At 56.1% G+C, this 15,660-nt stretch overlaps 3 protein-coding genes across 3 annotated transcripts in view; 2 read left to right on the top strand and 1 right to left on the bottom strand.

Annotated features, from left to right (window-relative positions):
* ADGRG1 (adhesion G protein-coupled receptor G1) overlaps positions 1 to 2,467 on the top strand; it is a 13,366-nt gene extending 10,899 nt beyond the window's left edge. Inside the window, exons 11-14 of the mRNA XM_057376332.1 lie at positions 237 to 511; positions 1,089 to 1,200; positions 1,406 to 1,674; positions 1,825 to 2,467. Of these exons, the coding sequence (XP_057232315.1) occupies positions 237 to 511; positions 1,089 to 1,200; positions 1,406 to 1,674; positions 1,825 to 1,931 (763 nt within the window). The 3' untranslated portion in view covers positions 1,932 to 2,467. The remainder of the gene's footprint in view (positions 1 to 236; positions 512 to 1,088; positions 1,201 to 1,405; positions 1,675 to 1,824) is intronic.
* A 681-nt stretch (positions 2,468 to 3,148) lies between these two features.
* LOC130579530 (adhesion G protein-coupled receptor G3-like) lies at positions 3,149 to 8,768 on the top strand. The gene is given in 14 exon segments (XM_057376383.1): positions 3,149 to 3,241; positions 3,243 to 3,318; positions 3,786 to 3,815; positions 3,904 to 4,063; positions 4,146 to 4,254; positions 4,775 to 4,915; positions 5,003 to 5,125; positions 5,205 to 5,244; positions 5,324 to 5,424; positions 5,891 to 6,003; positions 6,153 to 6,436; positions 6,701 to 6,794; positions 7,201 to 7,487; positions 7,903 to 8,768. Coding segments are annotated over 14 exon segments (1,764 nt in total). The 5' UTR covers positions 3,149 to 3,151; the 3' UTR covers positions 8,019 to 8,768.
* A 544-nt stretch (positions 8,769 to 9,312) lies between these two features.
* On the bottom strand, positions 9,313 to 14,023 carry LOC130579527 (uromodulin-like). Its single transcript, XM_057376381.1, has 9 exons — positions 14,012 to 14,023; positions 13,064 to 13,130; positions 12,396 to 12,563; positions 11,645 to 11,850; positions 10,969 to 11,129; positions 10,503 to 10,748; positions 10,163 to 10,322; positions 9,723 to 9,864; positions 9,313 to 9,415 (listed from the first exon to the last, which is right to left on the bottom strand). The coding sequence occupies exons 1-9, from the start codon at positions 14,021 to 14,023 to the stop codon at positions 9,315 to 9,317; spliced, it is 1,263 nt and encodes a 420-aa protein (XP_057232364.1). The 3' UTR covers positions 9,313 to 9,314.
* Between the last annotated feature and the right edge of the window lie 1,637 nt (positions 14,024 to 15,660).

The raw sequence follows: 15,660 nt of genomic DNA, 5'->3' as shown, positions 1-15,660 counted from the left end.
GTGTGCCAGGTCCTCACCACTCTCACAGGGAAGAATTCCTTCCAAATATCTAATCTAACCCTGCCCTCTGTCAGTTTGAAGCCATTTCCCTTTGTCGTGTCACTCCAGGCCATGTCCAAAATCCTTTACCAGCTCTCTTGGAGCTCCTGAAGCACTGGGAGGTGCTCTGGGGTATTGAGGGCACTGAGGGTGCTGGCCAGGCATGGCAGTGAGCTCTGYTCCCTTCTCTTSTGCAGGAGCAAACAGCGGGACCAGATCACGAGCATGCACATCCACATGAACCTGCTGGTGGCCATCTTCCTCCTGGACCTCACCTTCCTCATCTCGGAGCACCTGGCTGACAGCAACAGCGAGGCCATCTGCAGGGCYGGGGGGCTCTTCCTGCACTTCTCACTCCTGAGCTGCCTCACCTGGATGGGCATCGAGGGCTACAACCTCTACCGGCTGGTGATCGAGGTCTTCAATGCCTACCACGACCATTTCCTTCTCAAGCTCTGCCTGGTTGGCTGGGGTGAGCATGGGGGAGGCAGGGACACCCCAGGGTTCAGGGTGGCTGCAGGGGCTCTTGGCTGGGGCTTTCCCACTGGATGGGGATGGGGACTCAGCTGTGGGGGAGCTCCTCTGTCAGGAGCCTTGGTGGAGAAGGGGATTTGAAGGCTGAGAGCAGAAGCTGGTGCTAGAGCAAGGGTGGGTCACCCTGGGGTCAGCCAGTGAGGGACACATGTGAAAGCCACCACCTGGGATCTCTAAAAAGTAATGGGATCCTCTGTCTGAAAGAATCATCCAGGACAGCCCTGAGTGGTGGGCTGGGTGCGGGAAGGGCCCATGCTTCTCTGTCATGGTAGGAAGATCTGAGGATCCYTTGTGGCCTGAATTCCTCATCCCTGGGAGATGTCCAGCTGAGGTCAGCACAGCACTGTCCCCTCCCAGGCCAGGGCTTACACCAGGGGCCCTCATTGTGCGCTCTGCCTTGGGATGGAGGATGTTGGTTTGTGCTCTACATGGGGAGACAGGGGAAACAAGTCTTCCAGAAGGTCCCTAAAGGCCAGGGACCAGGGCAGCCCCTTCACTGTGCTCTTTCCACCCAGGATTCCCCTTCCTCTGTGTGATGGTGATCTTCCTGGCTAGCTGGTCTAACTACGGCCCGTTCTCCGTTCCCATCTATGAATCCATCGACGGCAGAGTCACCAACGCAACCATGTGAGTCACGGGACAGGGCTGCCTGCTCTCTGCTCACAGGTGAAGGCTAAACCTTCACCATGGCCTGGGGCTTTGCTGGGTTTTTGTGCCAGGGGATCCACTCTCCCTGGATGCTGGGCTGGCACCACACTCTGTGCTTCCCCCAGCTCCTCCCAACCCATGTGGGAGGACACAGCGTGATCTCTGCCCTTTCTCCCCCCTCCAGATGCTGGATCACGAGCCCCCTGATCCATAACACCGTGAACCTGGGTTTCTTCAGCCTGGTGTTCCTCTTTAACTCGGTCATGCTGGGGGCCATGGTGCGGGAGATCCTCCGGCAGAACAAAAAAGGTCACAAGCTCAAGCACGTGCTGGCCCTCCTGGGGCTGAGCATCCTGCTGGGCATCCCCTGGGCTCTGATCTTCTTCTCCTTCACCTCTGGGGTGTTCTGCCTCGTCTCCCTGTACATCTTCACCATCATCAACTCTCTCCAAGGTGAGCCTGGGCTCCTCTGAAGGGTTCCAGGGTTTTCACGGGGTGTTGCTGGGGTGGTGATGGGGTGTGAGCTGGGAGCTGGGACAGGCTGAGTGGTTTGCTCTTTGTCCCTCAAGGGGGTTCATCCACCCTTTCTGTCCCCTCTCCCAGGTTTCCTCATCTTCCTCTGGTACTGGACCATGGTGCTGCAGGCGAGGAAGTCCCCTGACTCTCAGAGCAGCTCTGACAGTGCCAAGCTGCAGCCCAGCAGCAGCTGAGCCCCGCCATGGCCGCGCCGTGCCGGAGCTCCCCACGCCCAGGACGGCCACAAGAAGGACCACACATCTGCTTTGCTACTGCACTTGCCCCTCAGGGCTGTGAGGAGCCCAGGGACCCGCAGAGGGGCCCACCACCCCCCTGCCTCTGCCAGCCCCCTCCCCAGTATTCCCACCCACTCCATCCTGACAGGCTTGGCATCCTTGGGGCAGGAGGGAGAGAGGGAGAGAGGGATGCTCACCTGGGTGGGGGAGGGCTGTAAAAAGCGGAAGGGGCAGGGACAGGGTCCCCAGCACCTTTGGATGTCCCCTCCCATGCCCTGAGGCCAGGGATGATGGGTGGGAAAGGCCCAATCTGCAGCCCTTGCTGGTGGTCACCATGAGGGTCCTTCCGCAGGGAAGACAGAATGACTCTGCCCCCGCCACACCCTCAGGCAGCTGGAATAATCTATTTTTGTTATTTTGTTGAATGTCTATTTTTGGGTGGTGTAGGAGTTCTGCACACCCAACTTGTGCCCATTAAAGTTGTTCCTCTCGGAGTGTGGCTTTTTGGGGTCTCTGCTTGATGCTTTGGGGGCTCTCCAGCGGGATCCATCCCTTGGCCAGGGTTATCCCATCTCTGGGGCAGAACCCAGCATTTTACCCTGCAGGATCCTGCTGAGCTGGGACTGATGGTGGTGCTCCTGGCTCCTGGTGCCATTGGGGTTGGGGTGATGGAGGGAGAGTCCATGGCTTGGGAAGTCCCCAGGGACTGTCACTATCCAGCAGAAAGAGGCTGGAGGAGGATAGAGATTCACAGAGGGAGACCTCACAGGATGGGAATCATCCCCTCAGTGGCTGTGGGGCCAGTCAGAGTCTGGCTGTTCTGGCTGTGCCTCTTGCAAGCACAGCCCCACATCTCCCATCCTGCCATTCCCCTTCCAGAGGGTTGTGGATCATCCCTCTCACTCAACTCTCAGCACTCAGCTGGGGCAGAGCACCCTCCCATTTCATCTCGGTGATGCCCAGATAGGAGGAGGATGCTCCAGCCTTTGCTGAGCTGTCAGGGCCATCAACCCCTTGGCAGGGCTGTGGGGAGAAAGGGAAAGCAAAAAGCCCACGGTCAGTCACAGGAAGGAGCCAGGGGTAAAACACCACGGTCTGGCAGTTGTCACCATTACTGTCAGCTGGGACAGGAGGTCACTTGCCAGCCTACAGGAAGGAGAGGGGTTCCAAGAAGGGAAATGAGGAACCRCTGTTACCTCAGAAGTGGCCACAAGCCCCAGGGGAGCCTGTGGAGGAGCAAAGCTGCCGGGACAAGGGGAGCAGAAGGCCTGGGGCAGCCAGGACACCCCACAAAGCAKCATGAACCTGTTCCTGGGCACCATCCTACTGCTCCTGCTGCTGCCTGGTGAGTGGCAGGTGAAGGGGGAACAGGTATCCCTGGCATAGGGGGTTTGTGGGCTTTGTGGAAAGGTTTTCCCTTGGGACAGTGTTCACCAAAAGATCACATCAGGATATCATCCTGAAATGTGGATGGGCTGGAAGGGAGGATCCCCCCTGGGACGTGCAGAGGTGAGCAGAGTTGGGGGGTTTGTTACTGGGAGCTTTTTTAAAACCTGGGACCAGCAGCACAGGGTGTCCTCTGAGACACCCTCAGCCCACTCCCCTGGGCTGGACACTGTGGCTTTGCCCTCACCAGCTCCTGTGGCTGTCCAGATGCTTGTGAAGCCTGTGTAACTGCAGGACTGGTCCTCTAAAACCTGCCAGACTTCCCTTCCCTTCCCTTCCCTTCCCTTCCCTTCCCTTCCCGACAGAGGGAGGACTGACCCTAGATTTTGTTGTTTTCCCCCGTTTCTCCACGCACTCCTCCTCCAGATGTTTGCAAAGGACAGGACAGATGTTCCGGTGAGTGGTCCCCTGCCATTCCTACCTTGCTCCCAGTGTCCACCCAGAGCCGTGGTGCCCAGTGGTCACCTGCTGTGTCCCTCTGCAGCCATGGGTCGGGGTGATGAGCCCCGGGAGTGCTGCAATGTGACGGTGGAGCGGCAGAACCCCAACAACAGGAGCCACGTCCTGCACTTGTCCCGGGACTGCCCGGAGCTGTGGCGCTCTCACAGCCCTGCCTGTGCCTGCATGCGGGAGCTGTGGCTCAGGTAGTGGCAGGGGTGGTCATGGGGCAGGGTTTGTGGGCTCGGTGCCCATGTCCTSGTGTCCCACAGCCCCCCTGTCCCGCAGGCTGCTGCAGTCGGGGCAGCACACTTGGCTGGCCGGGCTCAAGACGCTGTTCCTGAATGTCAGCAGGGCTGTCACCCGTGATGTCCTCATCACCTTCTCCCCCACGGCGGTGAGATGTGCCCCTCTCTCTCCCTTTCGAAGGTCCCATGCCCTCCAAGCACCCCAGGGCTCGGTGTGCCTGCAGTGCTCTGCCTCCACCCTGTTCCGGGGTTGCATCACCGACCCGCGTCAACCCCAACATCCTTTGGCAAGGAGCCACATGAAGTGGTGTGTGGGAACAAAGAGCCCTCCCTGAGGAGCCACCCAGCAGGCTGGGGTGGTCAGGGGGAGGGTGAGGTCGGAAAAAGGAGGAATGTATGTGACCTTGTGCCTCCTGCCCACCCGCAYGCTCTCCCAGGCTCTGGATGTCCCAGGGGACCATGGTGGGTAGAGAGTGCTGGGGCTCACTCCCAGCTCTGTCCCTGTGGATGCTGGGGATGAGGCTCTCCCCTTTTTCCCTCTGGGCTCCTGCAGATGTTTCTGAGCAAACCCACCCGGGCAGGGCTGAATTTGTGTCTGGAGCAAGGCTGGGGGTCCTGAGCAGAGGTGACCTGCCAGCAACAACCTCTCACTGTTCTCCTCCACCATAGGGCCCCAGCAGGCTCAACACCACGGACAAAGGGAACACAAGTAAAATCCACCTCCCCAGGGAGATATTCCGGTCCCTGAGCAGCCAGACAGTACGTGTGGTGGTGACAGTCCTCAACATCCAGCAGCTGGGTGTGTTCAAGGTATGAGGTGGCACTGCCAGCGTCCTTCATGCTGCCACCATTGTCCCCCACCCCCAGCTCAGCTCAGGGATCACTGCCCCTCCACAGGAAGCCAACCAGACCGGGCAGGTCCTGGACAACACCGTRGTGGGCATCACAGTGGGAGAGAGCAGCATCTCGGGGCTGCAGGAGCCCGTGCAGCTCACCTTCGCCCACAGGCAGCTGCCCCGGGTAAGTCAGCCCTGCCTGCCCTCCCTCTCCCCTGCAGTGCCCCTCCCCATGGTGTCTGATGTCCTCTCCCCCCCTGCAGGGTGTCACCCCACAATGTGTCTTCTGGGATGGCAGCAAAGGTGTGTCCTCGTGGGATGGGCTGTGGGGCTGGGCACGGGCGCTGTGCTGGCACTCACAGCCCTCCCCGTGCCTTTGCAGGGCAGGCAGGAGGCTGGCACAGCGGTGGATGTGTCACACAGCCCGGGGACAAGGGGACAGTCTGCTCCTGTGAYCATCTCACCTTCTTCACCCTCCTCCTGGTGACAATCCCCCTTCCTGCAGCTCCTGCTTGTGCCCTGACTTTGGTGGCCCCTTGGGTGTCACAAGTAGCCATGCAGGGATGGTTRTAGCTGTTCCCAGGCAAGCCCAGGTCCCAAAAGCAAGCCCAGCCCCAGCTCAGCAGGGCAGCAGCAGGGCAGCTGAGCAGGACAGGCTGCAAAAGGCCCCAGACTCGTGCAGGCTCTGGTGCAGAGGGGTTTGAGGTCCCCTGTCCCAGTGGAGACTCCCAGGAGGGTGCTCATGGTGGTCCACTTCACCCACACCTCACCCCAYCTCAGAGCCACCAATGCCCTGCTCCCCTGAAGACCTTCATGGGGCCAGATGTGGGCTGATATGGGGTGTGTGCAGCAGCCAYTGGGGTTATCAGCCCCATGGCTCTGGTAGCTGCAGTCAGGTTTTCTAGGCTGGTCCAGGGCCTGTCTAACCCAAGACCTGCATGTTTGGCAGAACCCAGCTCTGGATGGCTCCACAGCAAAAGCTTTGAAGGTTGTGGCCACCACTGGCTGTGGAATAGCCATGGCTTTCTCCATCTTCACCATTGCCTTCTGCATCTTCATCAGGTGGGATGGGCCAGCAGCTCCGTGGGGATTTGTCAGGCTGGGAGAGAAGTGGGGCAATTCTGGTGCTTCTGCATGGTCCTGCCTCAGCACAGCAYGAGGCCCTGCTCAGCTGTGACCCCACTTTCCCTGGTCCCTGTGGGGACACCCAGGTGCAGGTTCAAGTTTGAGGACACYGTCCGCATCAACCTGGGGCTGCACGTGAACCTCGTGGGCAGCCTGCTCCTCCTCAACCTGGCCTTCCTGCTCAACAGYGGGCTCTCTGGCAGGACCCACCCGAGGACCTGTAGGGTCCTGGGKGGGCTCACCCACTACAGCCTGCTCTGCTGCTTCACCTGGACGGCRCTGGAGGGCTGTCAGCTCTACCTGCTCTTTGTCAAGGTCCTCGGCATCTACATCCACCACTACCTGGCAAAGCTGTGCCTCATTGGCTGGGGTGAGAGTGGGGCAGTGGGAGGTTTGGTTTGGATATTGGGGAAATTTCTTCACTGAAAGRGTGGTCAGGAACTGGAACACRCTKCCTCRGGTAGTGGTGGAGTCACCATCCCTAGAAGTGTTCAAAAGATGCRTGGATGTGGCACTTAGGTGCATGGTTTAGCGGTGAATGYGGCAGYGCTGGGTTAATGGTTGGGCTTGGTGACCTTAGAGRTCTTTTCCAGCCTAAACAACTCYRTGATTCTGTGTGTCTCCCTTCTCCCAGGCTTCCCCGTTCTCGTGGTGGGAGTGGCAGGAGTTATTGGCAGCTATGGAGAATACAGCATCCAGACCACGGACCAGCAGGTCATAGCCCACCTGTGCGTGTGCCACTGCCCACAGGGCTTTGGTGGCCCTTTGGCAATGGGAGGGGTGGCTCAGTCCTGCCGGGAGCACAGCAGTCAGGGATTGCACCCTTCTGGCTCGGCTTCACACCACGCTTCTGCTTCTGCTTCTGCTTCCTGAACTGTGATTGCAACACACCAGCCACCCCCAGCACCACCTCTCGTGCTGAGCCTCAGCCATGCCTGCAGCTCATGGAAGGACATCCAGAGTCCACCTGGAGCTTTCCCTGGCTCCCTCCCAGCTGAGCAACATGAGGGCAGTGGATGCACACCACTATCCCCCTGTTCTACCCTGGCCTTGGAAAATCCCCCCAGCACAAAGGTGCCCCTGCATCCCCAAAATGTTCCCCCTGGGAAGGCTCCCATGGTTGTCTCTTTTCAGGTGCTGGATCACTTCCAAACATCTTCTGGTCCACTACATCACCAACTGTGGCTACTTTGGCCTCATCTTCCTCTTCAACATGGCTGTGTTTGTGGTGGTGACCCAGAAGAGCTGCAGCTTGCAGGGCACTGGGGCAGTGCAGGGATACCGTAAGCCCTGGAAGGTGGCCCTGGTGGCAGCGGGGCTCTTCTGCCTGCTGGGAGCCACCTGGGCCCTGGCCTTCCTCACCTACGGCATCTCCTCTGCGCCCGTGCTCTACCTCTTCACCATCCTCAACTCTCTCCAAGGTCAGCACTCACTCTGAGCTGGGTTCCCTGGGTTTTGGTGGGGAGGATGGATGAGGCAGGAGCCAGCCTGGCTGTGGGTTGACCGGGGATCCCAAGGCACCAGCACTGCCATGCCCTTCCTTTCAGCAGGGCACATCAAGCAGCAGGTCCCAGCCACCAGCAGGAAGCTGCTCCAGGCTCCCAACCACACTCACTCCAGCCTCGGTGGTTTTCCTCCAAGAAAGACATTCCTTAGCAGAGGACTAGGGACATTATCCACTCATGTCCCAGCCAAATGGTTCACCTGAAGCAGGGGGAGGAAGGAGTGAGCTGAGGGAAACCCCTGGAAGCAGAAAGGAGGTGTCAGCAGCAGAAWGGCAAAATGCTTCCCACCATCTCCTGCTGCTGCTGAGTGTTTGTCTTCCTTTCCCTGCAGGACTCTTCATATTCATCTGGTTGGTTGTTCTCTACTATCCAAAGGCAAAGGAGACCTCTGGCTCCCTCTCCTACATCATCAGACATGACAAAACCACCACAGCCTCCCAGGACTAGCTCCTGGCTGCACCAGCTCCTGCTGGACCTCTCTTCCTGTCTGCACCTGCACCCACTGAGAGCAATCTTTGATCCTCGCAGATGCAGTTTCCCCATGGAGGAGGGATCAGTTTACCACACCTCAGTTTACCCTTCACTGGACACGATCCATCTCAGCAGGGCTCTTTGCTTTGTCCCTTTCATTCCTGGTGGGCTGCCCTGGGCAAGGAGCTCCAGAGATGACACTTCTGCAAAGTCCCTCCAGGCTGCACTTTCACGGTCTTGAGGTGCCCCTGATCTCATTCCCCCGGAGACAAGGAGAAAGCCCACAAAGCACCTGCCTTCAGCCACRATGGAGCCATCACCCTCTTTGCTAGAGGTGGCCTTTGGTGCTGGACCAGCCCAGCAATGGGTTTCCTGGTAGTGGAGGGAGAGGATTGACTTGCTCCAGCACAGATGTGGAAGGTTTGTGTCTGGGAATCAACAAAAATGAGAAGGAAACACATGAGCTTCTTTGCAATACATCTCCTTGCTCTCTGGAAGAGATCTGCTGGATGTCATTCCTCACAAAACGTCTTCTGGGGCCAGCAACAATTCCCTCATGGACACTTTGCTTCACCCAAAATGCACACACAGCTGCCTTGTAGGGCAACTGCTGTCTTCTCGGGATCTGTGTTTCAGTATTAAATCCCTGCCAGCTGTCCAAGCACTGTGAATTTAGTCTTTAATACCTACAATATGGTTTGTTATTTGCTTTATATTAGGGATGTATCAATGGGCAAAAGTCTTGCTGACAATTTGCCAGGAGTTAAAAGGAGAAATATCATGAATGAAGGGAGAAAACACTGTGGATGGGTGCACACATACACAGACACAGACACAGACACAGACACAGACACAGACACAGACACAGACACAGACACAGACACAGACACACACGTGTGCATGCACAAAGCAGCTCTTTACTAATGCTACACTTTTTTTTGCACAGAACTGTGCAAAGACCAGCTTTGCTGGGTAGGTATCTAGAGTGGGGTACTTCCATTTCTCCATGTGCCAGGGTGACTCTCTGGGAAAGAGGGAAGCAGGAGGAAGGACCCTCCCACCCCTGGGTACATGCTTTGAGTTAAGAGACTGTGGGCTCAGAGGAAATAAGGTCTATGAGACCTTTTGTTCCTACAGGGAACAAAAACCCCCTCAGTGCCTCATCCTTCAAGCACTGTTTGCATCCCACCATCACCTCCTTCCCCAAACACCCATAAAGACACAGCAAGAGCCTCTCTGCTCTTGTCACATTTATTTGGAAACAGCTGTTTGCTAAACCATTCGCCGCCCCACGCTGACGGCTGCAGCAGCCACAGCGAGCACAGCGAGCACACACAGTGGAACGAGGGCCCCGGAGAGCCACGGGCTGGTTCCTGCCAAAGAGGAGAGAGATTGGTCACTATCTGGGTCCCCTGAGCCAGCTCTGAGCCTGGCATGGCATCTCCTGACTGGGGRTAGATTCAGGGAGGTCATCTCCTGTGAAGGGCCACTGGAGATGGGGGTAGTTTGGGATCCTGAGGGCCCTAACAGGACTTGGTCACCTCAAAAAGCCTCCACCCACCCCTGCTGCCAGTTCCATACAGCTCAGCATGGTCTGAGYCATGCTATAGGTGGGCTTGTCCCCAGCCCTGCTCCTGGGATCTCCTGGAYTGATTTATGTGCTCTGGAGGACATACATACCTGCTGGGTCCTGGTCAGTGCTGGAATGATGGGTGTCTGATCCCGAGGAAGGAGCAGCCAGCAGGTGGATGGGCCCATAGGAGACAATCCTGTTGTAGTCATCTGCCAGCGCCCGCCTCTTCCTCCCGTGCCTGGGGCATTGCTGTCAACAAAGCCAAGGGAAGGGTAATGGGAAAGCTGGGGAGAAGCACCCTGCACCGAGGGCAAGAGCCATCCTGGAGATCTCCCTTCCTGTCCCAGGGAAGAGGGAAAGGAGCTCTCTGGTGGTAAAGCCCTCTTACCTTCGGTTCAGGGCTCTGGGCTGAGCTCCTGATTCTGGGAGGTGTTTATTTTGTGAGGCACCCAAAACCAGAGCAGAGCCCCTTCTCCAAGGAACAGGCRTAGGGAAGGGAGGTCCCACACCCAGCCAGGGCACGGTGCAGACCAGGCAGAGAGCTCACCTTGGCACAGGGCTCMGGGCTGTCAGGGAGACAGAGCTGGACACGGCAGTGCAGGAACACCTCRGGGTAACCAACGAACCGAAACATCTGGAAGCTGAACTTGGCACTAGTGCTCTCTCCAATGGCATTCAGATAGGTCACTGTCTCATCATGGGGACACCTGGGGCATGAGAGCTGGGTCAATGGGTGGCAAATGAAGGGAAGCACCCCATCCTGGAACACCACATCCCACAGGGCCTGCATGCAGCCCACAGGATTAACTGAACAGGCCTATTTCTGTCTCAGTCCTTGGCACACTGTGGTGTGAAGAGGATGGGTGTGCCAGGGGCACTGCACTCACCCCTGCTCAATGAGCTTGTGCTGCACATCCTGCTGGGGATCTGCACTCGGTGTGGCCCAGCAGTCCAAAACACTCAGCAGGAAGTACTTGTGCTGGTGCTGCCCTTCTATCTTCAGCAGGACATAGAGTGTGTCCCTGAGGGGGACGGCCACACTTGGCAGGTGRTAAGGCTGGAGGTAGGAGGGGGACTTGTACAGCCTCATGCTGACRTTGAAATGTCCTTCTCTCACCACGAACTGCACCACCCTGAGAGAAGAGGAGAGGATGAGAGCCCATGAACAGAACAAGGAGGGAAGGACAGAGCACAAGTGAGGCAACTTGTGCCTCTGTCACCAATTGTGAGACAATTGTGCCTGGCATCACTTTCAGAGCTCTTTAGGAGCTACCCAGGACCTTTGCAAATCATCTCACTTTTCTGCAAGMTCAAAGATACCATGCCAGCAGCCAGGGGAAATGGGACACTCACTTGTCAACTGCAGTGAGAGTGAAGGGCAGTCGCACAACCTGCTCATAGGCATAGATGCAGGAGAAGTGCACCTCCAGCTGAAAACTCCGGGAGATTATGGCCCCTTGGACCTCCTGCTCTGACTCAATGACATTGGAGTACGAGACGTGGGAGCTGTTTTGCTGGAACGACACAGAAATCAAGGCTGCAGACCATGACTAAAGCCGTACACAGCAAGTGTACGGTGCAGAAGGTGCAGCTCAGCTATARCTGCTCCAGGCCTGGATATCTGCTGGGGCTTTAGCTCGTGTCTGGGGGCTGCTGGCACAGCATCGGTGAGCAGAGGACTCCYCTCTGCAATGCAGAGCTGAAGCACCATTTCCTCTGCACCCTTCCTGCTCCATGAAGCAAGTGGGGGACCAAAGGGCCAGGGCTGCAGAGCTCAGAGTGTTCCCAGAAAGCTGAGGGCTGTTATCGGTGCACAAGGAGACTTTCAAGCTCTGTTAAATAAGACAAAAYGTGCTGCCAGCAGGGGTTTGGCAGAGGCAGAAGAGCTTTCTGATATACCCAGGAAAGATTTGCAAGGGGAACAAGAACTTTACAGCACCCTGACATAAAAGGAAAAGCCTTTGGRCCTGCTGCTGCCCCCACTCAGCCTGTCTGCTCCTCTCATGGCTTTGGAGCTATGGATCCTCACCTGGATTACTGATCCACAGACAGTGTGGTTTTCACCTGTGAGAGTGGCTGCAAAAAACATCTCACCATCTTCTTCCTTCTCTGAGACCTTGCATGCCTGGTTCTTCAAGTGGACAAGCTCCAGTGGGATTTTCAAGAGCTCAAACACCTCCTTCCTCACCATCATCTTCATGTGCTCTTCCTCACAGGCCAACTTCAGTACCACATCTGGGGGAAAAAGCCATCTGCAATAGCAATAAGGGAGAGGCCTGAAGGAGCCCTAGGTCAGCTTGGGGGTGGCACAGTCCCACTGAAATCAGCAGCCCCTCGTCCCAGCCTTGGTGGAGGCTGCTTAGGGCTCTTCAGAGACACTGGGGAAAAGACAGTCTGGACCCTTTTTAGGGCTGTCCACAGAGCCCCCACAGTCTGGCAAGAGCACCAGACAGGGACCCTCTCCTTCAGATGAAGAAGACAGATTTTGGCCACTGAATCTGTGCCAGGGTGCTTGTTCTGAGACCACAGGGCAGCTGTGCCATGAAGTATGCCCTGCTACACCATGGCACATTCAAGGAATTAAGGCTTTTGGGGAACAAGAAAATGGCCTGTGGCCAGGTCTTGTACCAACATGTAGCCAGGACATGGCTGCAGTGGTGGGGAATGCACCTGAACCTGGAGCGGGGAGCAGTGGTAACACCAATGCACCGTGCCCATCACCCTTCCCTCTGGTGCCCGTGGACAGACAGGGGTGGGCTCTCCAGCATTCCCAGCCCTACCTTGGCACAATTCCCCGGTGAAGCCTGGCTTGCAGCTGCAAACTGCTCTGTCCTCTGTCACCTGGCACTGCCCCTGGTGCTGGCACGKGTTTGGCAGGCAGGCATCTGGGCTCCTCTTGACACGGAGGGCAGCACCTGGCCTCAGGGCATGGGTGCTCACCAGCTCACCTGCAGCAAAGGAAAGGCAAGAAAGCTGAAGTACAGCAAGAATATCTTCCTGATGAGAGATTTGAGAACTCACCCCACTGCAGGAAGCCCTGCACAGCTCTCAAGGGCTGAGATCCTCGCCTAGAGCCAGAGCAGACACATCTGAGGAAGAACCTGCTGCCTCAGCTTGCTGGGAGGCTGTGACAGCTCCTCAGCACAACTGTAATCTGGATCACAGCTATGGGGCCTGTCACTGTCACCAAGGAGCATGGAGGCACATTGGGCACCTGTGGCCATTTCCATGGGTTACACATGGCTGGGGTAGACAGGCTGCAGTTCCTGACTCTTTTGCTGGCTTCTGTATCCCAATTCCTGCCTCACAACTACTCTGTTCTTCCTCCTTAGCAGCTTTCAGCAGTGCCCTAATGAGGAACCTGAACATGGATCAGGTGGGGGTTTTACCTCCTCTTTCCATACTACCCATCCATTACCCAGCAGGGWCAGGGCACAGGGAGACTCACTCTTGTTGCCTTCACAGCCAGCCAGCCAGAGCACAGAGAGCAGCAGAAAGCATCTCACAATCTTTTCCTGGAAAAACAAACAAGCTCTGGATAATTCAGATTTTTTATCATACTCATGGAGATGTTTGCAGTCATTCAGAAAGAGTGAACCCTCAAGCACGGGTGCMATAATTTCAGTACTGTATTTCCTAGGTTCCATGGTACAAAGTCATTTCCCTACCCAAAGGGCCAGCTCAGCCTTCCCCCATCAGGTTAACACAAGGGTCAAACACTATCCTGAATTTAGGTAGCTATTCCAGAAAGAGGAAGTGGGAGAAACCAGCCCTTGGATCCACAGGAATCATTACAGTTCAGTAAGAACAGGCATTTTGAGTAAAACTGCACAGCTGAGGCATTAGTCCAGGCTCTCCAAAGAGGGAAGAAGTTACCCTCTTTCCACTACAGCTCTTTTGAAGAGTTAGGATTTACCAAGAATCTTCATGGTTCCAGTAAACCACATCCATACCAAGGAGACAATGGGATAAAAAAAACAAACCCAAAGCCTTGAACACAATTAAAATTAGTGTCAAAAAGACACAGATTAAGTCAATCTCTTCTGTTGRTACAGATAATGGATTTCTTTAGGGAAATTATTGGCTCAGTGCTGGATTAGCCCTGGACACCAGATACTCTTATCAGAGATGTGGATGTGAGTCAGCCAGGGCTGGTGGCTGGGCAATGCTCTGTCAGTGCTCTGAGAGCAGGGCAAAACCAACACCAGAAACCCCCCTAACACAGCACACCCATACCCCATTCCACCGACCCTGAGCAGCTGTGATTGCCAGACTGCTGGGCCAGGAGGGTTCATTCCCTGCTCTGTTCCAGACTGCTGGGCCAGGAGGGTTCATTCCCTGCTCTGCTCCTTGCTCGCTGCAGCAATCCTGAGAGATCCCACCACCCTGTTCTCACCCCACTTACCATTGCCGCGCCACTCTCTGCTCCTCCATCCATCACTGCTCCAATTCCTTCCCCTTCAGGATGGGTTGTCACACCCGGGGTCGCTCCGTGCCTCCTGCTGTTTGCCTTATATTGCCTTCCTGCTGCTCATCCCTCTCCCCCACGCAAACACGCTGCCTCTGGGATTGCACAAGAGCCAGTTTAGCATCCCTCAGTGCCCGGGGAGGAACAGGACTCTGTGAAAGTCCATCCTCCAGCAAAGACAGCCCTTCCAATGAGCCGATAGCTYGTGAATGCTGACCCTGATAGGGTCCCAAACAGGGAATATCAGCAAAACCCTCAGGAATCTGGGGTCTGTTCGTCCAGCTGATTTTGTGGTTGCTGTTTTTGATGTAGCAATAACAACAGATACCACAGCAGTGCTCGTGAAGGCCAGATAACTTCGGGTGCTGAGTACATGCACGTTTGGAACATAAACATACATTTGTTTTAACTGTTTTTTCTTGACTTCTGCCATCTAAGGAGCTGCAAAGTACTGGTGAGAGATGGAGCAATGAGGGCTTGGTCCTATCCCACTTTGCTTCATAGAATATCCTGAATTGGAACTGACCTGCAAGGATTATCAACTSTAACTCCTGGCCCTGCATGGGACCACCCCATGTRCMTCTCAAAGYATTGTCCAAATGCKCCTTGGACTCTGGAAAGTTTGGGAYYATGACCACMTCCCTGSGGAGCCTGTTCCCATGCCTTCACCCTCTAGGTGAAGAACCTTTTCCTACTATCCAACTTGATGCCCTCCCCTCCCCCAACATAGCTTCATGCTATTTGGGCAACATTCTCCAAACTGCATTRATCACCTAAAATGATGCTTCTTGATATATTTTGACTGCAGTCTGCACAACCTCACAGCTTTAATTGCTACATAACAAAGCACCTAATGTGAACATCCATCCATAGATCTGTACTTTTTCTTAACCAAAACAACAAATCAGAAAAACATGTGTTTAGAACCCGACTCTGCTTACAGTCTAATGAACTGTCAATTAAAAATAAAAAGAAAAAAAAAAGAAGGAAAAAGAGAAAGAAAAGGAAAAAGGAAATTATAAAGGAAATGGTAAAGGAGAAGAAAAAGAAGAAGAAATAGAAAAGAACAAGGAAAGAAGAATAAGGTGTCTTGCCATCCCTTGGTGCCAGGTTTTGGGTTAGCGCATCTACCACAAAGGAGAAGGATGGCTCGGGATGGCTTTTATTTTAAGTGAGGCAAACGCATGAGTTTTGGAGCAGGTCTCGGAGGGCGRTGGTCCAGCCGTGCTGGCAGGCAGGGACCGGCCACTGTCCCCTCCTTCGGCTCTCCGTTGTCCCCTTCTCCCAGCGACCCGGGACACGGTGGAGGACGGGCCGGGAGAGGCGCCGGGCGGCGGTGCCGGGGCTGGGGCAGCTCCGGGGGGCGCGGGGGTCCCGGGGGGAGGCTCCGGGGCTGTATCGGGCGGTGTGAGGGGCTCTGGGGGTGTCCCGAGGAGGCTCCGGGGCTGTGTGGAGCAGTGTGAGGGGGAGCGGGTGTCCCGAGGAGGCTCCGGGGCTGTGTGGGGCGGTGTGAGGGGCCCTGGGGGTGTCCCGAGGAGGCTCCGCGGCTGTGTGGGGCGGTGTGAGGGGTCCTGAGG

Source organism: Malurus melanocephalus, unplaced genomic scaffold (assembly GCF_030028575.1).
Source record: "Malurus melanocephalus ecotype Western Australia unplaced genomic scaffold, MMel_1.1 scaffold_278, whole genome shotgun sequence".
NCBI classification, from domain to species: Eukaryota; Metazoa; Chordata; class Aves; order Passeriformes; family Maluridae; genus Malurus; species Malurus melanocephalus.
Note: the sequence above shows the minus strand (reverse complement) of the source record. Positions and strands in the feature narration are given on the sequence as shown.